Source organism: Anser anser, assembly GCF_964211835.1.
Source record: "Anser anser genome assembly, chromosome: Z".
Lineage (NCBI taxonomy): Eukaryota > Metazoa > Chordata > Aves > Anseriformes > Anatidae > Anser > Anser anser.
In genome coordinates, this window is record NC_139723.1 from 10,220,297 (window position 1) to 10,243,476 (window position 23,180).

Genomic DNA, 23,180 nt, shown 5'->3' on the forward strand with positions numbered 1-23,180 from the left:
ACCACCCTTCTTGCTTTCCTGGCAGAGGCAGTCTGAATGCATGGAGTCCACTGCCTTGTCCTTGGTAACCTCTTGGGGGAACCTTCCTGCGCATCCCCACTTACCACCCCTTTAATGTACAGTGCTGCAAACTTATTCTTTAGGGGGACCTGGGGACGCGAGGTAGGCAGAGGGGGTGTCTGCCCACGATGCGGAGCAGGGACCCTCTCCCAAGCGTCCCTATCCCTCAGGTCCCCCTCCTCTGCCCAACAGGGACCGGGAAGGGGGTCCACCACCAACTGTGGAGTATCTCCCTGGTGCCTCTCCCTCTGGCACACCACGGAGCTACTCCACCAGTCGATCTCCAGCTCACAGTCCCTGATAGCCTTCAGTCTCTCAACCTCCTCCTTCAGCTCTGCCAATGTGCCGAGCAGATCTTCAACCGGTTCGCACCTCACGCAGATGGAATACCTGCCGCTCTCCCACGGCAGCAGCAGGCTCTCGCACTCCCTGCAGCCAGAGACCTGTGTAGCCACAGTTCTGGACAGGCCTTGATGCAGGAACCCCCCTTTGCAGTGTGAGAGCTGTCAGCAAGGGTGTGAAGAGTGCCTTCCAAAGGGTGACCTGCCAAATAAAGAGTGCTGGTGCCTGCTGCCAGCTGGACTGACCACGCTGCTCCGTGCATGGCCTTTTTTTACACAAAAGAGGAGAGGAGAAGCCCTGCAACTCCCAGTACTGCTCCCATGTTTGCGAGCCACCTCTCCCGGTGGAGGGCAGCTCGCACAGGGGGACTTTGGGCCCTGCGGCACAGGGCTTCTCCCAGTGCTGATGAGGACCGTCTGCCACCAGGGACTTGCTGCTTTGCAGCAATGGCCGGGAATGACAAGCAGGATTCTGCTATAATTTGTGGGCCCACAGACCCATTCTCCTGCTTTGGGGAGATTCTTGGATTCTCTTGCGGGATTCCTTTGGGGTTTTCTCCACACTCCCTGTCATCACTTAAGACCTTCAATAGAAGTAGGCTGCTTTTCCAGGTTGAATGTCCAAAAAAAAGAAAAGGTTGTTTTCTAGCTGAGACACTACTTGCTCCACTGGACTTTGAGCAGATTGCCTCAGACATCCACTTCTGATGACAAAGAGTAGAGCAGTGCATCCACGAGAACATGCTTCTCTTCGCTGGTGCCCTGCTGGAGAAAAGGATGTGGAATTCTTCTTCAAGGGTATCGGCATTCTTACTGTGCAAAGAAAAGTGGTCACCGTGAACTTCTTTACTGACTGCGTGCTGGAGGTGGATGGCACAGGCAACATGCTTGAAGCTCTTCTCACAGTGAATGGTTCATGTGTCAAAGAACACTTCCTCTGCTCCTGATCCCTTCAACACCTTTCCAGGGCACAGAAAGTCCCTTTTGATGTTCTGGAGTCTCCTCATTGCAGCCTCATTTAAGCACACACAAAACAGGAGGAATGGCTGCCAGTCCTCTTGCTTCAACAGGCCTGGTAGCCTCTTCATGGTATCACAAATGCAGGCCCATGGCAGACAGCAAACTTCTCTGGCAAGATTGTCTGGACAGCAAATGGGTGCTTCAGTGCCTCTCAGACAGCAATCTCCAATTGCTAACAGCCTTCGTGCTTTTTTGGTGGCACTGGTTCTAATATAGACGGTTGGTTGGTCCAACCTGGAAGAGTTATACTAGCCACCACCGCTGCTGGGTTTGTGTGAGCCTCGTCGGCTGCTCTTCTGAGGGCTGCGGGTGCTGGCGACTCCCTCCGCTCCCTGGGGATGCCTCGATGCAGGAACCCCGCTGCGCGTCGCGATCCCCCCCTCGGCTGCGCTGAGCTGCGGGATGTGCCTGCCTCGGGGCCGCTCCTCTCAGCCAGTGACCGTCGGTGTGGGCGGTACTCACGCGCTGCTGGCCCCTCCCTGCTCGCAGTGGGCAGCGACGCGTCCCCGCCCTCCCGGAGGCTGTTTCGAGGCAGAGGCCGTGCGCGCAGTCACCGCGGTCACCGCTGCCCTGGCGACGCCCGCTCCCCTCAGCCTCTCTCCTGAGAGCTGGCGGCTGCGGCCTGGTTGCGCTGCTGTGGCGGGCCGCCCGGGCCGCCCGGGCCACCCCTGGCGAAGCAGGGGCCCGAGATCCCCCTGTAACTCCTGGTCGGGCGCTGGGCCTGCGGCTGGGCCTGCGGCTGCGGCTGCGGCTGCGGCTGCTCTGCTGCGACGCAACTGACCTCAACTACTGAGATGAGGCCCTGAGCAACCTGATCTAGTGGGGGGCGTCGCTGCCTGTGGCAGGGGGCTGGAACTAGGTGACCTTTGAGGGCCCTTCCACCCAAGCCATTCTATGATTCCTTTTGCTTGCCTAAACTAGAGGTCTTTAAAATACCTGTACTTGCTATCAATCCCATCGGAATAAATCTCACTGCCTCTGCCTACTTCTTTTAGTTAACATGATCGGATACTACTCCTGTTCATTAAGGCACACATACACCCTTCTAAAATCAGCCCCAGTTCTTGACGCGCTTTTTCTTAGCTACAAATTCTGTACTGTGACTCCGTTGCAGACAAACTATACCTATATACCTATATATATATACACATACATACTATATGCATTTGTATGTATGCAGTGTGTGCATACACATCTATGGAAATTGTATATAGGCAGTAGGAAAAACTGATTCCCCCCTATTCAACAGTTTTAGGACTATGCCTGCTCCAGGTTTGGAATCACCCAGATATTGAGAATTTGGGATGAGCAAAATTAAGGTCTCCGAGGATGGTTACAGGGGTGTCACATATGACAGAATGAAAAATCTGGGTTTGTTTAGTTTAGAAAAAGAGAAATGTAAGGGGGAATCTTATAGGTATATTCAGCTCCTTGTCGATAGTCATGAACAAGATGGAGACAGAGTCTTTCTAGAAATGTTTAGGAAAGAGATGGGAGGCAGCAAAAACAAGCAGTAGCAGGGAAAATTCTGATTAGCTAAAGAAAACACCGTTAGCCGTGAGGTGCTTTCACAGGGATGGCTAGCTAAACTTTACCAGACCGGTCTCTCGCCCTCCCCCTACTCAAAGGAAAGTGAGGAGAAAATGTGATGAAAAAGGGTTGAGATCAGGACAGTTTAAAAAGGAATAAAGAAAGGGAAAAAAAAAGCAAAAAAAAAAAAGCAGTAACAAGAATAAACGAAGCAGGTGATGCACAATGCAACTGGTCACCACAAGCCAACTGATGCCCACCTTGTTGCTCAGCAACAGTGGCCTCTCCCGCCAACCCCCCCAGTGTTATTGTCCCACATGGCACCACATGCTATGGGACATCCCTTTGGCCAGTTGGGGTCAGCTGTCCTGGCTGTGTCCCCTCCCAGCTCCCTGTGCACCCCCAGATTCCTCGGATTCACCAGGAGGAAGTCACGCTTGATAAGCCTCTTAAAATTATGTGGTGAAAGGACTGGCTTGGAAGACAAGAAGAGGGCATTGGATATAGACAGGGGGACTAATGGCTGAAGTGCAACCCTGCAGAAGGAGATTTGAGTACTGAGCTGCACAAATGCTCTGCTGCTACCACACTGCTATTAATATTCAGCAAGTGTGTAATTCAGAGCTTAACCCAGCCTCACAGAAGGAAGTGCAGTCCCAAATGTGTCCTCCTTACAACTAACAGCCTAAACACAAGTGCAACATCGGGGGAAATTCAGAGAAGATGGGACCGCTGTTGTGAAGGACAAGGCAAACTAGAATAAACACAGCATACGGGAAGAAAAAAGAAGGAAAAGGTTGTTCATCCCTTGAGACATAAAGATAAGACTTCAACGGGAAGAGAAAGTAAAACAGCACAGGTGTGTTATTTATTATATACCCTACATCTTCCCTCAGAACAGTCATAGTGAGGTCCCGACTCTCCTCCCACACCATTTTCCCTCTAACCCTTGCTGATAGGATCAGCAGATTAAGAAGATGAACAAATCTTGCCACCTTTGGTCGCTGTCTCCCAAGGAAGAAACCTGCACACAGGCAGAGACAGGCAAGTGTTTCTCTCAGGAAAAAAAAAAAAATAAAAAAAATGATAAGAAGAAAGGGAAAAAGAAGACAAAAAAAAAAAAAAGCCACACTCAGAGCTAGTGACCATGCCTCGTCTGCTGGTACCTGCCTTCCACCGCACCATGCTCTTTTCGATGATGGCTCATTGTTACTTTTTTTGGAGGGAGCTCCAGCCCTTCCGATTGTCCTTGCTGGTCCTGTGTTGGGGATTGAGCTGATGGAACCTTTGCTCTTTGCTGGGGTACCCGTCTCCTCTTTCCTTCTGCCTACAAGACTTTCTTGAGGAGGCTGGCTTTAGCATACTCACTGCTTCTGCAGCTGTGCTCATGGGGTAGAGGGATGTAGGGCTTGCTGAGCAGAGCGCTGGGAAGTTGAGAGCCCTGCCTAGTGAAGCCTTCTAGGACTGTGAGCGTGTGGGGGAGGATGCATGTTCCAGGTGCTTCCCGTTGGAAGGCCTTGCAGCCTCTCCCGTGCCACGTGCTGTTGAGGTCTTCCTTTGTAGATCGTCGTGTGCTGAATGAAGTTCATCACAGTGCGACTGGGATATACGAGGGGCTCGGTGTTGTCTCGCGAAGCAAAGTGGTGGCTTCTCCTTGTGGCCTCTGACAGAGTTACCTTGCGCTCTGCAGCCGTGTTCTGAGTGCACGAAGCTCCTTCGGCCTTGCTGCACTTCCCTTGCCTGCTTCCCAAAGTTTCTCTCTGCCAAGCGGAGGGCGGCTGAGGTGAGAGATGGAGGCAGAGGCGTCAGCACCGCCGCCTCAGGGGCCTCACTCTGGTCCCCCGCCCATGCTGAGGCGAGATGTGCGTGGCCTATGAGGTGTCGGCCCCTTTGTGACACGGTGGGTGACATCATGGGGCTCAGCTATAAAACCCCGTCCCCGCCGTGCCCGGCCACACTTCCCAGCAAGGCCTGGGAGGTGTTGGAGTTGCTCTCGCCAGCGCTGCTCTGCTCCACAGGAGCTGCTCTGCCAGCAGCAGAAGGCGAGGGGAGCCTGTGGGAGAGAACGCTGGTTGGGAAGTGTTGAGGAGGAGAAGGAGGAGGAGCCAAGGGAGTTTTGTAGCAGGAAGAGCACCTCTTTCCCAGCTGCTGTAAGGCAGGGGCAAAGATGAAGCACTACCTGCTCTTCAGCCCCTTGAAGCCTGAGGAACTTTCATTAATTAAGGAGCTCACCAGCAAAGGTAAGGCCCTGGGGGGCCCTTGTGGGAGCACTGTTGTCGCAAAGATGGACATGAGCTGTGGAAAGCTTGGGGCTGCCACTGCCGGGGGAAGGTCTTCTGAAGGGTCCTGGCGTCTGCAAGGAGAGCCCTGAGTGCATCAAATGTGCTTCCCAAGGTGCATCTGATGCCTCCCCTTCCTCCCCAGGCCTGTCCTGGGCACAGTGCGGGCTTGCAAGCTGGGCAAGGTCCAGGAGCTGTGCAGCAGCTTGCCCCAGCAGTGCGAGTGCTGGCTGAGAGCAAGGCAGAGCTTGATCACACACCACTGTCACCTCTGTGGCTATGGGGGTTCAGACTTCATGGGCATTGCCAACTCACCGCATCTTGGGATCTGTCTTTTGCTTTCCAGAAATCTGCCAAGTGTGGGATAGTACATCCAAATACATCAGAAGGCAGCTGTTGCGGAAGCAGGTGAGCCTTACATCCTGCCCCTGGCCCATCTTGCCCCTTTGGACCTGGGCCACGCAGCACCATCTTCAGGGCCCGCAAGTCACGCAGCACCCTTGCAGCTCTGTCCAGCACTGCCATTGATCCCTCTTCTTGCTTGCGTTTTCAGGTGGTGAATATTGGAATCGGAACCTTTGCCGTTGTGCCAGCAGACACCACTAGTGCCGATGGCAAGGCTATGGTTGTTCAGAAACCCGTGTTCAAGCCCTGCAGGTTTATGATGACATTTTACAAGCTCAAGTGTGCCGAGAACGAAATTTCTAGTAAGAAGCTTTTTGCTTTGCTTTCCCTGTGCAGCCCTTGCCTTTTGCTCCATGCAGTCGTCCCTGTGCCATGGCAGAGCAAAGTGTCTTGCAACATGGACAGGCCGAGTGTGGGTGCACATACAGCATCCCAGAACCTGCCCCTCCCCTGGGAGTCAGCCCCCTCTTTGCGGCTCGTCCCACCCTCTAGCTGGATGCTCGTAGCAGGTGCCAAAGCTTCCCTTGGCCTTCTGTTCCCCATCTGCTCTGCTCTGGAGATGTGGCCAAAGCTGGCAAGGGCCTTCCCCGTGGCACAGCATTGCACGAGGGCTGGGCGCTGCCCACACTTAGTGTGTGAGTTTGCTGAAATGCGTGGGGACTGACGTTGTTGCTTCATGGTTGTTTTCTAGTCGAGACACCATTTGCTCCGCTGGACTTTGAGCAGATTGCCTCAGACATCCACTTCCGACCACAAATAGTAGAGCAGTGCATCCATGAGACCCTGCTTCTCTTCGCTGGTGCCCTCCTGGACAAAAAGGATGTGGAATTCTTCTTCAAGGGTATCGGCATTCTTACTGTGCGAAGAAAAGTGGTCACCATGAACTTCTACACTGAGTTCCTGCTGGAGGTGGATGACACAGACAACATGTATGAAGCTCTTCTCACGGTGAGTGGTTCGTGTCTCCAGGGCTGCTGGCAGCTCTGGCAATGCTGTCAAAGCTCTCTCAAACTGCTTTCTCCTTGCCTGCCTCGCCATTGGGTGAGACAGGCTCGAGGAGCTATACAAACTCTCGGTAGCATCTGGGCCTGTTTGTGTGAGGGGCTAATGACACCAAAGGAGAAAGTGGGGCGAGGATTTTGGAGAGGCAGCCATGTCCCTGAGCAGTGGGAACGTTTGCTACCTTTGGGAGCAAGGAGCACATATCCTGGGCTTCTGCTGACGTGTGTCTGTCCCATTGCAGGACTCCAAGATGACGGATATGATTGCATCTGACGGCAAAAATAAATATACTCGTATCAGTGGAAATAGTTTCATCACACTACCAACGTGAGTGCCATCTCTTCTGCAACATCTGGCTGGCCAGGGGAGCTGGTGCCCAGCTCGTGCTTTGGGTGCAGCCCCTTCATGGTGCTTCTCTCCTGCCAAAGTGAGGCAGGACCAGCTCGTTGCTGGGAGGGCTTCCAGGCTGACCCCCTGCTCAGTCCTTCTGGGCAGTGCAGATGAAGCGGCCAGTCTGCAGTTGAGGGTCCCTGAGAGTGGTGGGAGGGTGTGAGGGGACAGCGAGGAGGACTTGTGTTGGGTCTGGCAGGAAGGCGAGGGAAGCGCGGGAAGAAGCTTCTGGAGGCTGTGGGGCCCCTCAGCTCGCACAGGCCATTGTGTCCTCCAAAGGCTCGGCAGTAGCTCCCAAAGAACCCTGCCAGCAGCTTCTTAGTGGGGGACACCAAGGGAACACAGTGCCTCTTTTGACAAGTGGTGTCTATCTGTTTCCAGGCTTATACTTCAGGACCCGCACTGCAATCCGATTTCCATCAAGCCCAAAAGAGATCCGCAGCCTTGGGGCAAGGGTGGCCGAAGAGGTAATGTCCCAGTGGGCTTCTGGCAGGGGGTTGCATGTTCTCCTCTCGTCCTCGCAGGGCAGGAGAGCCAATGTTGATGTGTGGGGCATGGGAGAGAAGGCAGCTGTGTGGGACAAAATGCCCCAGGAATGGTGGCTCCTAGGGTCGGCAATGAGTGTGGGTGGGCACGGCTGAGCAGCTCTGCTGCTGCCGCTGCCCTGCACAGACACAGAGGTGACATCGTGGTGTTCTCTTGCAGTGAGTGTGCTGGACCCGGTGGTGCTGGCTCAGAGGAGGGTTTCTCTAGCCAAGACGGCAGAGAAGAAAACCAAGGAGGATAAAAACAAGCAAGGTGACCAAGCCAGGTGAGCCTGCTGGAGAAGTGTTGTGGTGGAGTTGGGGGACATAAAGGCAAGAGCCTTTTGTGCCAGTAAGAAGTTTCCCTCGGCTGCAGTGCATGTGCTCATGCCAAAAAGCACTGGAAACATCAAAGGGACAGCTGTTGTCCTGGTGGAGACATGGTCTTCCTCCTGCACAAGCACCTTGTGCTGCTGGAGCTAAGGTGTGAGCTGCGAGCCCAGCTTTTAGAAACTGCCTCCAAGAGTACTCCCATAAGCTAAGCCTGCTGTGTCTTTTTAGATTCCTGCCACCAATTCAAGAGAGGTCTGGGGAAGAGCTGAAGAAGCCAAAACCTCCAGCTCATCCACGGCCATCCACGGCTTTTCCTCTGGACCCTCCGACAATGGTACGCCATAGGTATTTGCCAGCCCCGTTCCACTTTGGGGTCTCCAGAGCAAGGCAGAAGCAGCAGCTGATGCTGCCCACCATCCCTGTGCTCCTGCATGTACCCAGCCCCAGGAGACTAATGCTGTACGCGGTTGTGTTTCCCTTGCCTGCAGGGAGTGTGCTCTGTGTGCACTCAGATAGAAGAAAGACAGGAACGCATACTGATGGGCCACAGGCTCAAAAAGATTGAAGCTGAAATGTGGGACCAATACTATGTATGCATATGGAGTAGGAGCATGGAGCATGGCATGTTTTCAGAGCCTCCACGAAAAAATGCCCCCAGCAGGCATTTGCCCTCCTCCTTGGGAGGGAGGGGAGCAGTGCAGGTCTCCGGCATGGCAGCGTTACAGTCACCACCTGGCCACTCAAGGGGCCTGCTGTCTGCCCACACCCCTGCACGCTGAAAGGAGCAAAGGGCCAAGCCAGCAGTGAGCTGGGCATGGGCACGGGTCTGCCGGGAGACTGTACCTCTCTGCAAGGGATCAGAGCCCGCAGTACCTGCGCTCTGAAGACTAAAGTGAGCCTGTGCGAGGCACCTAACTCAGCAGAAGCATACCCCCAGGCAGAAACGGCAGGCCGTGCCCTGGGCTCCGGGAGCAAGGGCTGTAGCCTTGAAAGCACTGGCTGTTGGTAGCAGACCCCGTTGGAGAGGGTAGCCCACTGCTGCTCAGCGCCATTTGCTGCAGGAGTGCACTGGGAGGGGCAGCCTCAGCTCCTTGCAGCAGTTCTTTAGGAGACTCTCTTCTGGTTTTGCAGAGACCCTTCTGCCAATTGCTCAAGTGCTTGCGACGTCCTTCCCACATCGTGAGAAAGGAGTACGATCAGATGCTCAAAGAGAGGATGAAGCAGAATGATAAAGGCCAAAGACATACGAGCCAGAAGGCACCACAGGGATGGCACGAAGAGCCACAGCCCCCGAGGACAGCACAGACAGAGTAAGTGTGCACAGGTCCAACCGAGGCCTGGGAAGAGCCCTGGAGGCCCTGAGACCCTGAGCCGTGTTCTGGGGTTCCCAGGGCTTGTCGTCCTCCCCTTCCTCGTGACATGGAAAGGAGCAGGGTGCGATGCCACCCCCAGGGGCCTCTCCGCACCCCCAGGCCGGGACTTGACACAGGTCCAGAGGGGAAGGCTGTGGGTGCAAAGGGCCAAGGGGGTCGCGTCTGATGGTGGGCATCTGTGTGGGACGTTGCAACACATCCCACAGCTAGGGGCCTGAGTGAGGCCTTGGGACACTTCTGTCCCTTCTTCCCCACACAAGTGGGGGAAGTGAGATGGTTTTGTGCCAGTGAGATGTTCCCCTCAGCCGTAGTGCATGTGCTCATGCCAAAAAGCACTGGAAACATCAAAGGGACAACTGTTGTCCTGGTGGAGACGTGGTCTTCCCCCTGCACAAGAACCTTGTGCTGCTGGAGCTAAGGTGTGAGCTGCAAGCCCAGCTCTTAGAAACGGTCTCCAAGTGTACTCCCAGAAGCTAAGCCTGCTGTGTCTTTCTAGATTATTGCCACCACTTCATGAGAGGTCTGACGAGGAGCTGAAGAAGCCAAAACCTCCAGCTCATCCACAGCCTAAGCCCCCTGAGCACAGGGCTTTTGCTCAGGACTCTTCAAGACCGGTACGCCATAGTTATTTGCCAGCACTGTTTGCCCTTGGAGACTCCAGAGCAGGGCAGAAGCAGCAGCTGTTGCTGCCCACCGTCTCTGTGCTCCTGCCTGTGCCCAGCCCCAGGAGACTAACCCTGCATATGGTTGTGTTTCCCTTGTCAGCAGGGAGTACGCTCTGTACGTACTAAAATAGAAGAAAGACGGCACCGTATACTGATGGACCATAAGCTCAAAAAGCTTGAGGCTGCAACGTGGAACCAATATGATTCAACGTTGCAGAGGCTGATGATGGAGCACAGGCAGGTATGGCATGCATTCAGAGCCCCCAGGAAAAAAATGCCCCCAGCAGGCATTTCCCCACTCCTTGGGAGGGAGGGGAGCAGTGCAGGTCTCCGGCATGGCAGCGTTACAGTCACCACCTGGCCACTCAAGGGGCCTGCTGTCTGCCCACACCCCTGCACGCTGAAAGGAGCAAAGGGCCAAGCCAGCAGTGAGCTGGGCATGGGCACAGGTCTGCCGGGAGACAGTACCTTTCTGCAAGGGATCAGAGCCCGCAGTACCTGCGCTCTGAAGACTAAAGTGAGCCTGTGCGAGGCACCTAACTCAGCAGAAGCATACCCCCAGGCAGAAAAGGCAGTCCCTGCCCTGTGCTCCGGGAGCAAGGGCTGCAGCCTTGAAAGCGCTGGCTGTTCATAGGAGACCCCACTGGAGAAGGTAGCTGGCTGCTGCTCAGTGCCATTTGCTGCAGGAGTGCACTGGGAGGGGCAGCCTCAGCTCCTTGCAGCAGTTCTTTAGGAAACTCTCTTCTGGTTTTGCAGAAAAACTTCCGCCACCCGCTGGAGTGTGACCAACATCCTTCCTTCCGTGTCAGAATGGAGTACGATGAGAAGGTAAAGGAGAGGATGAAAGAGAATGAGGAAGGCCTAAGCCCTGTGAGCCAGAAGGCACCAGAGGGATGGCACGAAGACCCACAGCCCCTGAGGAGAGCACAGAGAGAGTAAGTGTGCACAGGTACAACTGCGGCCTGGGAATCCCCCTGGAGGCCATAAGCCCTGGAGCAGTGTTCTGGGGATCCCAGCGCTCGGAGTCCTCCCCTTCCTCGTGACACCGGATGGAGCTGGGTGTGATGCCACGCCCAGGGGCCTCTCTGCACCCCCAGGCCGAGGCATGACACAGGTCCCAGGGGAAGGCTGTGGGTGCAAAGGGCCAAGGGGGCCATGTCTGACGGTGTCCGTCCGTGTGGGATGAAGCAACAGATCCCACAGCTAAGGGCCTGAATGAGGCCTTGGGACACTTCTGTCCCTTCTTCCCCACACAAGTGAGGGAAGTGAGATGGTTTTGTGCCAGTGAGATGTTTCCCTTGGATGCAGTGCATGTGCTCATGCCAAAAGGCACTGGAAACATCAAAGGGACAGCTGTTGTCCTGGTGGAGACGTGGTCTTCCTCCTGCACAAGCACCTTGTGCTGCTGGAGCTAAGGTGTGAGCTGCGAGCCCAGCTCTTAGAAACGGCCTCCAAGAGTACTCCCAGAAGCTCAGCCTGCTGTGTCTTTTTAGATTCGAGCCACCAATTCACAAGAGGTCTGAGAGGGAGCTGAAGAAGCCAACACCTCCAGCTCATCCACAGCCTACACCCCCTGAGCGCCCGGATAAACCTCAGGACCCTCCAACAACGGTACGCTATAGCTATTTGCCAGCCCCGTTTGCCCTTGGAGACTCCAGAGCAGGGCAGAAGCAGCAGCTGTTGCTGCCCACCGTCCCTGTGCTCCTGCCTGTGCCCAGCCCCAGGAGACTAACGCTGCACTCGGTTGTGTTTCCCTTGCCTGCAGAGGGCGCGCTCTGTGCGTGCTCAGATGGAAGAAAGACGGCACAGAATACTGATGGCCCACGAGCGCAAACAGGTTGAGGATGAAATCTGGGGGGAATACGATGCAATCCTACGGAGTAGGAGCAGGGAGCGAGAAAAGGTATGTCATGCATTCAGAGCCCCCATGAAAGAAATGCCCCCAGCAGGCATTTCCCCACTCCTTGGGAGGGAGGTGAGCAGTGCAGGTCTCTGGCACAGCAGTGTTCTGGTCACCACCTGGCCAGGCAGGTGCCTGCTGTCTGCCCGCTCCCCTGCGCGTTGCCGTGCGGAAGTAGCTGTTGCAAGAAGCAAAGGGCAAAGCCAGCAGCGAGCTGGGCATGGGCACGGGTCTGCCGAGGGACCATACATCCCTGCGAGGGATCAGTGCCCACAGTACCTGCGCTCTCAAGACTAAAGTGAGCCTGTGTGAGGCACCTAACTCAGCAGAAGCGCACTCGCATGCAGAAAAGGCAGGCCCTGCCCTGGGCTCAGGGAGCAAGGGCTGCAGCCTTGAAAGCGCTGGCTGTTGGAAAGAGACCCCATTGGAGAGGGTAGCCCGCTGCTGCTCAGCGCCATTTACTGCAGGAGTGCCCTGGAAAGGGTAGCCTCAGCTCTGTGCAGCAGTTCTTTAGGAGACTCTCTTCTGGTTTTGCAGAACCCCGTCTACCACCAGCTGGAATGTGGCCGACGACCTTCCTGCCTGTTGAGAAAGGAGTACGACAAGAAGCTGAAGGAGAGGATGAAAGAGAATGACAAAGGCCAAAGCCCTGCAAATCAGAAAGCATCAGATGGGTGGAAGGAAGAGCCACAGCTCCCCAGGTGAGCACAGAGAGAGTGAATGTGCACCAGCCCCGCTGAGCCTGGGAACAGCCCTGGAGGCCCTGAGACCGTGAGAGTGTTCTAGGGTTCCCTGGGCTCGGAGTCCTCCCCTTCCTCGTGACAAGGCAAGGAGCTGGGTGCGATGCCACCCCCCAGGGGCCTCTCTGCACCACAAGGCCAAGGCATGACACAGGTCCCGAGGGGAAGGCTGTGGGTGCAAAGGGCCAAGGGGGCCGTGTCTGATGGTGGGCGTCTGTGTGGGACATTGCAACACATCCCACAGCTAGGGGCCTGAGTGAGGCCTTGGGACACTTCTGTCCCTTCTTCCCCACACAAGTGGGGGAAGTGAGATGGTTTTGTGCCAGTGAGATGTTCCCCTCAGCCGTAGTGCATGTGCTCATGCCAAAAAGCACTGGAAACATCAAAGGGACAGCTGTTGTCCTGGTGGAGACGTGGTCTTCCTCCTGCACAAGCACCTTGTGCTGCTGGAGCTAAGGTGTGAGCTGCGAGCCCAGCTCTTAGAAACGGCCTCCAAGAGTACTCCCAGAAGCTAAGCCTGCTGTGTCTTTTTAGATTCGAGCCACCAATTCACGAGAGGTCTGAGAAGGAATTGAAGAAGCCAACACCTCTAGCTCGTCTACAGCCTAGGCCCCCTGAGCGCCTGGGTTTTTCTGCTCAGAAAACTGCAACCACGGTACGCCATAGACATTTGCCAGCCCCGTTTCCCCCTGGGGACTCCAGGGCAGGGCAGAAACGGCAGCTGTTGCTGCCCACCGTCCCTGTGCTCCTGCCTGTGCCCAGCCCCAGAGACAAACGCTACACACGGTTGTGTTTCCCTTACCTGCAGGGAGCGTACTATATGCGTGCTCTGAGAGAGGAAAGACGGGAACAAATACTAATGGCCCACAGGCTCAAAAGAATTAAAGCTGAATCATGGGATAAATACGATTCCAGCATACAGAAACAGATCTTTGAGCGAAGACAGGTATGGCATGCAGTCAGAGCCCCCAGGAAAAAAAAAGCCCCAAGCAGGCATTTCCCCACTCCTTGGGAGGGAGGGGAGCAGCGCAGGTCTCCGGCACAGCAGCGCTGTGGTCACCACCTGGCCAGGCAGGGGCCTGCTATTTGTCCGCTCCCCTGCGCGTTGCTGTGCGGGAGGAGCTGTTGCAAGGAGCAAAGGGCCAAGCCAGCAGCGAGCTGGGCATGGGCACGGGTCTGCCGAGGGACTGTACCTCCCTGTGAGGGATCAGTGCCCTCAGTACCTGCGCCCTGAAGACTAAAGTGAGCTTGTACGAGGCACCTAACGCGGCAGAAGCACCCCCCCCAGACAGAAAAGGCGGGCCCTGCCCTGGGCTCAGGGAGCAAGGGCTGCAGCCTTGAAAGAGCTGGCTGTTGGTAGCAGACCCCATTGGAGAGGATTGCCCCCTGCTGCTCAGTATAGGCATGCACTGGGAGGGACAGCCTCAGCTCCTTGCAGCAGTTCTTTAGGAGACTCTCTTCTCGTTTTGCAGAAGAACTTCCACCACACTATGGACTGTGACCGACGTCCGTCCTTCCTCTTAAGAAAGGAGTACGATGAGAAGCTGAAGGAGAGGCTGAATCCCAATGTGAAAGGCCAAAGCCCTACGAGCCGGAAGGCAGCAGAGAGGGAGCAGGAAGAGCCGCAGCTCCCCAGGAGAGCACAGACAGAGTAAGTGTGTGCCAGCCCCGCTGAGCCTGGGAAGAGCCCTGGAGGCCATGAGCCCTGGAGCAGTGTGCTGGGGTTCTCAGCGCTCGGAGTCCTCCGCTTCCTTGTAACACGGGAAGGGGCTGGGTGCGATGCCATGCCCGGGGGCCTCTCTGCACCCCACAACCGAGCCATGACACAGGTCCCGAGGGGAAGGCTGTGGGTGCAAAGGGCCAAGGGGGCCATGTCTGATGGTGGGCGTCTGCATGGGACGTAGCAACACATCCCACAGCTAGGGGCCTGAGTGAGGCCTTGGGACATTACTGTCCTTTCTTCCCCACCCAAGTTGATGGCCTTTCTTTTGGATCCTGCAGGAAAGGGGAGAAGACAAGGCTCTTGGACCACTGTGAGAAGGCCCAGGGTGTGCCGTCCACGCCAGGAAACCACAAGCGGCCCTGCAGCTTCCAGCTGCAGAGGCCGTAGCCATCAACTCCAACATCGAAAGCTGAGGCAGGCACCAGCACCAGTACCAGGGACACTCGAGCAGAAGCTCCCACCTCTGCTCATGGTGCTGCCCCCTTTGCAGTGTGAGAGCTGTCAGCAAGGGGTGTGAAGAGCGCCTTCCAAAGGGTGACCTGACCAATAAAGAGTGCTGGTGCCTGCTGCCAGCTGGACTAACCACACTGCTCCCTGCATGGCCTTTTTTTTGCACAAAAGAGGAGAGGAGAAGCCCTGCAACTCCCTGTACAGCTCCCATGGTCCCTCCCACCTCTCCCGGTGGAGGGCAGCTCGTGCAGGGGGACCTTGGGCCCTGTGGCAGAGGGCTTCTCCCAGTGCTGACGAGGACCATCTGCCGCCAGGGGCTTGCTGCTTTGCAGCAATGGCCGGCAATGACAAGCAGGTTTCTGTCTGTGGTACACCTTCCTTGACATCCGTTTTACAATTTGTGGGCCCACAGGCCCATTCTCCTGCTTTGGGGAGATTCTTGGATTGAAGTCTCCCATGAGAACGATTGCTGGTGATACTGCAACTTCTGCAAACTGCTCATAGAATGTCTCATCCATCTCTTCGTCCTGATTAGGCGGTCTATAACAGACCCCCACCAAAATGTCACTCCTGCAGGCCTTCCCCCGATCCTTATCCATAGACACTCAACTTTATCATTCCCAACCCCAAGCTCTTCAACACCAAGACACTCTTTAATATAAAGAGCCACACCACCACCCTTCCTTCCTTGTCTATCCCTTCTGAAGAGCTTGTAGCCGTCCATCACAGTACTCCAGTCTTGGGAGTGATCCCACCATGTTTCGGTTATAGCAGCTAGGTCATAGTTAGCCTGCCACACAATCACTTCCAGCTCCTCCTGTTTGTTACCCATGCTGCGTGCATTGGTGTAGATGCACTTCTGAGACATCTGCCTCACTCCCAGCTTCAGCACTGTTCTTCTAGGCCCTCCTCTGGTGAGCCCTGTTTTATCCCCTTCCCCCATCATAGCTAGTTTAAAGCTCTCAATGAGTCCTGCTAGCTCCTGCGCTAAGATTCATTTCCCCCTTTGAGACAGGTGAGTTCCATCCACTGACAACAGACCAGGGGTCAAGTAAACTGCCCCATGGTCAAAGAACCCAAAGTTCCTGTCTCAATGCCAGCCTCTCAGCCAATTATTCATTACCTGTGTTTTCCTAGCCCGCTCCATGTCCTTCACCTCTCCAGAAGGTATAGAAGAAATCCCCACTTGCGCTCCCGCTCCTTGAACTATTCGCTCTAAACCCCTGAAATCTCCTTTCATGGTTCTCAGGCTTCTCTAAGCGATTTCACCACTGCCCGCCTGAACTATGAGTAATGGGTAGTAATCAGTGGGGTGACCCAGCTCTGGGCGTTTTCTAGTTATGTCCCTGACCTGGGCCCCAAGTAGGCAGCACTCTTCCTTACGGCTCAGGTATGGTCTGCAAATAGGGCCCTCTGTTCCTCTGAGAAGGGAGTCACCCACCACAACCACCCTTCTTGCTTTCCTGGCAGAGGCAGTCTGAATGCATGGAGTCCACTGCCTTGTCCTTGGTAACCTCTTGGGGGAACCTTCCTGCGCATCCCCACTTACCACCTCTTTAATGTACAGTGCTGCAAACTTATTCTTTAGGGGGACCTGGGGACGCGAGGTAGGCAGAGGGGGTGTCTGCCCACGATGCGGAGCAGGGACCCTCTCCCAAGCGTCCCTATCCCTCAGGTCCCCCTCCTCTGCCCAACAGGGACCGGGAAGGGGGTCCACCACCAACTGTGGAGTATCTCCCTGGTGCCTCTCCCTCTGGCACACCACGGAGCTACTCCACCAGTCGATCTCCAGCTCACAGTCCCTGATAGCCTTCAGTCTCTCAACCTCCTCCTTCAGCTCTGCCAATGTGCCGAGCAGATCTTCAACCGGTTCGCACCTCACGCAGATGGAATACCTGCCGCTCTCCCATGGCAGCAGCAGGCTCTCGCACTCCCTGCAGCCAGAGACCTGTGTAGCCACAGTTCTGGACAGGCCTTGATGCAGGAACCCCCCTTTGCAGTGTGAGAGCTGTCATCAAGGGTGTGAAGAGTGCCTTCCAAAGGGTGACCTGCCAAATAAAGAGTGCTGGTGCCTGCTGCCAGCTGGACTGACCACGCTGCTCCGTGCATGGCCTTTTTTTACACAAAAGAGGAGAGGAGAAGCCCTGCAACTCCCAGTACTGCTCCCATGTTTGTGAGCCACCTCTCCCGGTGGAGGGCAGCTCGCACAGGGGGACTTTGGGCCCTGCGGCACAGGGCTTCTCCCAGTGCTGATGAGGACCGTCTGCCACCAGGGACTTGCTGCTTTGCAGCAATGGCCGGGAATGACAAGCAGGATTCTGCTATAATTTGTGGGCCCACAGACCCATTCTCCTGCTTTGGGGAGATTCTTGGATTCTCTTGCGGGATTCCTTTGGGGTTTTCTCCACACTCCCTGTCATCACTTAAGACCTTCAATAGAAGTAGGCTGCTTTTCCAGGTTGAATGTCCAAAAAAAAGAAAAGGTTGTTTTCTAGCTGAGACACTACTTGCTCCACTGGACTTTGAGCAGATTGCCTCAGACATCCACTTCTGATGACAAAGAGTAGAGCAGTGCATCCACGAGAACATGCTTCTCTTCGCTGGTGCCCTGCTGGAGAAAAAGGATGTGGAATTCTTCTTCAAGGGTATCGGCATTCTTACTGTGCAAAGAAAAGTGGTCACCGTGAACTTCTTTACTGACTGCGTGCTGGAGGTGGATGGCACAGGCAACATGCTTGAAGCTCTTCTCACGGTGAATGGTTCATGTGTCGAAGAACACTTCCTCTGCTCCTGATCCCTTCAACACCTTTCCAGGGCACAGAAAGTCCCTTTTGATGTTCTGGAGTCTCCTCATTGCAGCCTCATTTGACCACACACAAAACAGGAGGAATGGCTGCCAGTCCTCTTGCTTCAACAGGCCTGGTAGCCTCTTCATGGTATCACAAATGCAGGCCCATGGCAGACAGCAAACTTCTCTGGCAAGATTGTCTGGACAGCAAATGGGTGCTTCAGTGCCTCTCAGACAGCAATCTCCAATTGCTAACAGCCTTCGTGCTTTTTTGGTGGCACTGGTTCTAATATAGACGGTTGGTTGGTCCAACCTGGAAGAGTTATACTAGCCACCACCGCTGCTGGGTTTGTGTGAGCCTCGTCGGCTGCTCTTCTGAGGGCTGCGGGTGCTGGCGACTCCCTCCGCTCCCTGGGGATGCCTCGATGCAGGAACCCCCCTGCGCGTCGCGATCCCCCCCTCGGCTGCGCTGAGCTGCGGGATGTGCCTGCCTCGGGGCCGCTCCTCTCAGCCAGTGACCGTCGGTGTGGGCGGTACTCACGCGCTGCTGGCCCCTCCCTGCTCGCAGTGGGCAGCGACGCGTCCCCGCCCTCCCGGAGGCTGTTTCGAGGCAGAGGCCGTGCGCGCAGTCACCGCGGTCACCGCTGCCCTGGCGACGCCCGCTCCCCTCAGCCTCTCTCCTGAGAGCTGGCGGCTGCGGCCTGGTTGCGCTGCTGTGGCGGGCCGCCCGGGCCACCCGGGCCACCCCTGGCGAAGCAGGGGCCCGAGATCCCCCTGTAACTCCTGGTCGGGCGCTGGGCCTGCGGCTGGGCCTGCGGCTGCGGCTGCGGCTGCGGCTGCTCTGCTGCGACGCAACTGACCTCAACTACTGAGATGAGGCCCTGAGCAACCTGATCTGGTGGGGGGCGTCGCTGCCTGTGGCAGGGGGCTGGAACTAGGTGACCTTTGAGGGCCCTTCCACCCAAGCCATTCTATGATTCCTTTTGCTTGCCTAAACTAGAGGTCTTTAAAATACCTGTACTTGCTATCAATCCCATCGGAATAAATCTCACTGCCTCTGCCTACTTCTTTTAGTAAACATGATCGGATACTACTCCTGTTCATTAAGGCACACATACACCCTTCTAAAATCAGCCCCAGTTCTTGACGTGCTTTTTCATAGCTACAAATTCTGTACTGTGACTCCGTTGCAGACAAACTATACCTATATACCTATATATATATACACATACATACTATATATATTTGTCCTGTGTTGGGGATTGAGCTGATGGAACCTTTGCTCTTTGCTGGGGTACCCGTCTCCTCTTTCCTTCTGCCTACAAGACTTTCTTGAGGAGGTTGGCTTTAGCATACTCACTGCTTCTGCAGCTGTGCTCATGGGGTAGAGGGATGTAGGGCTTGCTGAGCAGAGCGCTGGGAAGTTGAGAGCCCTGCCTAGTGAAGCCTTCTAGGACTGTGAGCGTGTGGGGGAGGATGCATGTTCCAGGTGCTTCCCGTTGGAAGGCCTTGCAGCCTCTCCCGTGCCACGTGCTGTTGAGGTCTTCCTTTGTAGATCGTCGTGTGCTGAATGAAGTTCATCACAGTGCGACTGGGATATACGAGGGGCTCGGTGTTGTCTCGCGAAGCAAAGTGGTGGCTTCTCCTTGTGGCCTCTGACAGAGTTACCTTGCGCTCTGCAGCCGTGTTCTGAGTGCACGAAGCTCCTTCGGCCTTGCTGCACTTCCCTTGCCTGCTTCCCAAAGTTTCTCTCTGCCAAGCGGAGGGCGGCTGAGGTGAGAGACGGAGGCAGAGGCGTCAGCACCGCCGCCTCAGGGGCCTCACTCTGGTCCCCCGCCCATGCTGAGGCGAGATGTGCGTGGCCTATGAGGTGTCGGCCCCTTTGTGACACGGTGGGTGACATCATGGGGCTCAGCTATAAAACCCCGTCCCCGCCGTGCCCGGCCACACTTCCCAGCAAGGCCTGGGAGGTGTTGGAGTTGCTCTCGCCAGCGCTGCTCTGCTCCACAGGAGCTGCTCTGCCAGCAGCAGAAGGCGAGGGGAGCCTGTGGGAGAGAACGCTGGTTGGGAAGTGTTGAGGAGGAGAAGGAGGAGGAGCCAAGGGAGTTTTGTAGCAGGAAGAGCACCTCTTTCCCAGCTGCTGTAAGGCAGGGGCAAAGATGAAGCACTACCTGCTCTTCAGCCCCTTGAAGCCTGAGGAACTTTCATTAATTAAGGAGCTCACCAGCAAAGGTAAGGCCCTGGGGGGCCCTTGTGGGAGCACTGTTGTCGCAAAGATGGACATGAGCTGTGGAAAGCTTGGGGCTGCCACTGCCGGGGGAAGGTCTTCTGAAGGGTCCTGGCGTCTGCAAGGAGAGCCCTGAGTGCATCAAATGTGCTTCCCAAGGTGCATCTGATGCCTCCCCTTCCTCCCCAGGCCTGTCCTGGGCACAGTGCGGGCTTGCAAGCTGGGCAAGGTCCAGGAGCTGTGCAGCAGCTTGCCCCAGCAGTGCGAGTGCTGGCTGAGAGCAAGGCAGAGCTTGATCACACACCACTGTCACCTCTGTGGCTATGGGGGTTCAGACTTCATGGGCATTGCCAACTCACCGCATCTTGGGATCTGTCTTTTGCTTTCCAGAAATCTGCCAAGTGTGGGATAGTACATCCAAATACATCAGAAGGCAGCTGTTGCGGAAGCAGGTGAGCCTTACATCCTGCCCCTGGCCCATCTTGCCCCTTTGGACCTGGGCCACGCAGCACCATCTTCAGGGCCCGCAAGTCACGCAGCACCCTTGCAGCTCTGTCCAGCACTGCCATTGATCCCTCTTCTTGCTTGCGTTTTCAGGTGGTGAATATTGGAATCGGAACCTTTGCCGTTGTGCCAGCAGACACCACTAGTGCCGATGGCAAGGCTATGGTTGTTCAGAAACCCGTGTTCAAGCCCTGCAGGTTTATGATGACATTTTACAAGCTCAAGTGTGCCGAGAACGAAATTTCTAGTAAGAAGCTTTTTGCTTTGCTTTCCCTGTGCAGCCCTTGCCTTTTGCTCCATGCAGTCGTCCCTGTGCCATGGCAGAGCAAAGTGTCTTGCAACATGGACAGGCCGAGTGTGGGTGCACATACAGCATCCCAGAACCTGCCCCTCCCCTGGGAGTCAGCCCCCTCTTTGCGGCTCGTCCCACCCTCTAGCTGGATGCTCGTAGCAGGTGGCAAAGCTTCCCTTGGCCTTCTGTTCCCCATCTGCTCTGCTCTGGAGATGTGGCCAAAGCTGGCAAGGGCCTTCCCCGTGGCACAGCATTGCACGAGGGCTGGGCGCTGCCCACACTTAGTGTGTGAGTTTGCTGAAATGCGTGGGGACTGACGTTGTTGCTTCATGGTTGTTTTCTAGTCGAGACACCATTTGCTCCGCTGGACTTTGAGCAGATTGCCTCAGACATCCACTTCCGACCACAAATAGTAGAGCAGTGCATCCATGAGACCCTGCTTCTCTTCGCTGGTGCCCTCCTGGACAAAAAGGATGTGGAATTCTTCTTCAAGGGTATCGGCATTCTTACTGTGCGAAGAAAAGTGGTCACCATGAACTTCTACACTGAGTTCCTGCTGGAGGTGGATGACACAGACAACATGTATGAAGCTCTTCTCACGGTGAGTGGTTCGTGTCTCCAGGGCTGCTGGCAGCTCTGGCAATGCTGTCAAAGCTCTCTCAAACTGCTTTCTCCTTGCCTGCCTCGCCATTGGGTGAGACAGGCTCGAGGAGCTATACAAACTCTCGGTAGCATCTGGGCCTGTTTGTGTGAGGGGCTAATGACACCAAAGGAGAAAGTGGGGCGAGGATTTTGGAGAGGCAGCCATGTCCCTGAGCAGTGGGAACGTTTGCTACCTTTGGGAGCAAGGAGCACATATCCTGGGCTTCTGCTGACGTGTGTCTGTCCCATTGCAGGACTCCAAGATGACGGATATGATTGCATCTGACGGCAAAAATAAATATACTCGTATCAGTGGAAATAGTTTCATCACACTACCAACGTGAGTGCCATCTCTTCTGCAACATCTGGCTGGCCAGGGGAGCTGGTGCCCAGCTCGTGCTTTGGGTGCAGCCCCTTCATGGTGCTTCTCTCCTGCCAAAGTGAGGCAGGACCAGCTCGTTGCTGGGAGGGCTTCCAGGCTGACCCCCTGCTCAGTCCTTCTGGGCAGTGCAGATGAAGCGGCCAGTCTGCAGTTGAGGGTCCCTGAGAGTGGTGGGAGGGTGTGAGGGGACAGCGAGGAGGACTTGTGTTGGGTCTGGCAGGAAGGCGAGGGAAGCGCGGGAAGAAGCTTCTGGAGGCTGTGGGGCCCCTCAGCTCGCACAGGCCATTGTGTCCTCCAAAGGCTCGGCAGTAGCTCCCAAAGAACCCTGCCAGCAGCTTCTTAGTGGGGGACACCAAGGGAACACAGTGCCTCTTTTGACAAGTGGTGTCTATCTGTTTCCAGGCTTATACTTCAGGACCCGCACTGCAATCCGATTTCCATCAAGCCCAAAAGAGATCCGCAGCCTTGGGGCAAGGGTGGCCGAAGAGGTAATGTCCCAGTGGGCTTCTGGCAGGGGGTTGCATGTTCTCCTCTCGTCCTCGCAGGGCAGGAGAGCCAATGTTGATGTGTGGGGCATGGGAGAGAAGGCAGCTGTGTGGGACAAAATGCCCCAGGAATGGTGGCTCCTAGGGTCGGCAATGAGTGTGGGTGGGCACGGCTGAGCAGCTCTGCTGCTGCCGCTGCCCTGCACAGACACAGAGGTGACATCGTGGTGTTCTCTTGCAGTGAGTGTGCTGGACCCGGTGGTGCTGGCTCAGAGGAGGGTTTCTCTAGCCAAGACGGCAGAGAAGAAAACCAAGGAGGATAAAAACAAGCAAGGTGACCAAGCCAGGTGAGCCTGCTGGAGAAGTGTTGTGGTGGAGTTGGGGGACATAAAGGCAAGAGCCTTTTGTGCCAGTAAGAAGTTTCCCTCGGCTGCAGTGCATGTGCTCATGCCAAAAAGCACTGGAAACATCAAAGGGACAGCTGTTGTCCTGGTGGAGACATGGTCTTCCTCCTGCACAAGCACCTTGTGCTGCTGGAGCTAAGGTGTGAGCTGCGAGCCCAGCTTTTAGAAACTGCCTCCAAGAGTACTCCCATAAGCTAAGCCTGCTGTGTCTTTTTAGATTCCTGCCACCAATTCAAGAGAGGTCTGGGGAAGAGCTGAAGAAGCCAAAACCTCCAGCTCATCCACGGCCATCCACGGCTTTTCCTCTGGACCCTCCGACAATGGTACGCCATAGGTATTTGCCAGCCCCGTTCCACTTTGGGGTCTCCAGAGCAAGGCAGAAGCAGCAGCTGATGCTGCCCACCATCCCTGTGCTCCTGCATGTACCCAGCCCCAGGAGACTAATGCTGTACGCGGTTGTGTTTCCCTTGCCTGCAGGGAGTGTGCTCTGTGTGCACTCAGATAGAAGAAAGACAGGAACGCATACTGATGGGCCACAGGCTCAAAAAGATTGAAGCTGAAATGTGGGACCAATACTATGTATGCATATGGAGTAGGAGCATGGAGCATGGCATGTTTTCAGAGCCTCCACGAAAAAATGCCCCCAGCAGGCATTTGCCCTCCTCCTTGGGAGGGAGGGGAGCAGTGCAGGTCTCCGGCATGGCAGCGTTACAGTCACCAC

General features: G+C 55.6%; 1 protein-coding gene and 1 long non-coding RNA gene across 2 annotated transcripts; both read left to right on the forward strand.

The window, feature by feature from the left end:
* The first annotated feature begins 4,177 nt into the window (after positions 1-4,177).
* Positions 4,178-6,522, forward strand: LOC310889071. Its single transcript, XR_014576356.1, has 3 exons — positions 4,178-5,191; positions 5,577-5,638; positions 5,784-6,522. It is a non-coding gene; the product is annotated as an uncharacterized lncRNA (long non-coding RNA).
* Positions 6,523-16,936: 10,414 nt separating this feature from the next.
* LOC310888986 (coiled-coil domain-containing protein 81-like) lies at positions 16,937-21,244 on the forward strand (the record flags this gene model as incomplete). The annotated part of the gene is made up of 5 exons (XM_083815939.1): positions 16,937-19,755; positions 20,141-20,202; positions 20,348-20,708; positions 20,891-21,128; positions 21,169-21,244. Exons 1-5 carry the CDS (start codon positions 19,683-19,685, stop codon positions 21,242-21,244), a joined length of 810 nt encoding a protein of 269 aa, XP_083672065.1. The 5' UTR covers positions 16,937-19,682.
* Positions 21,245-23,180: the final 1,936 nt, after the last annotated feature.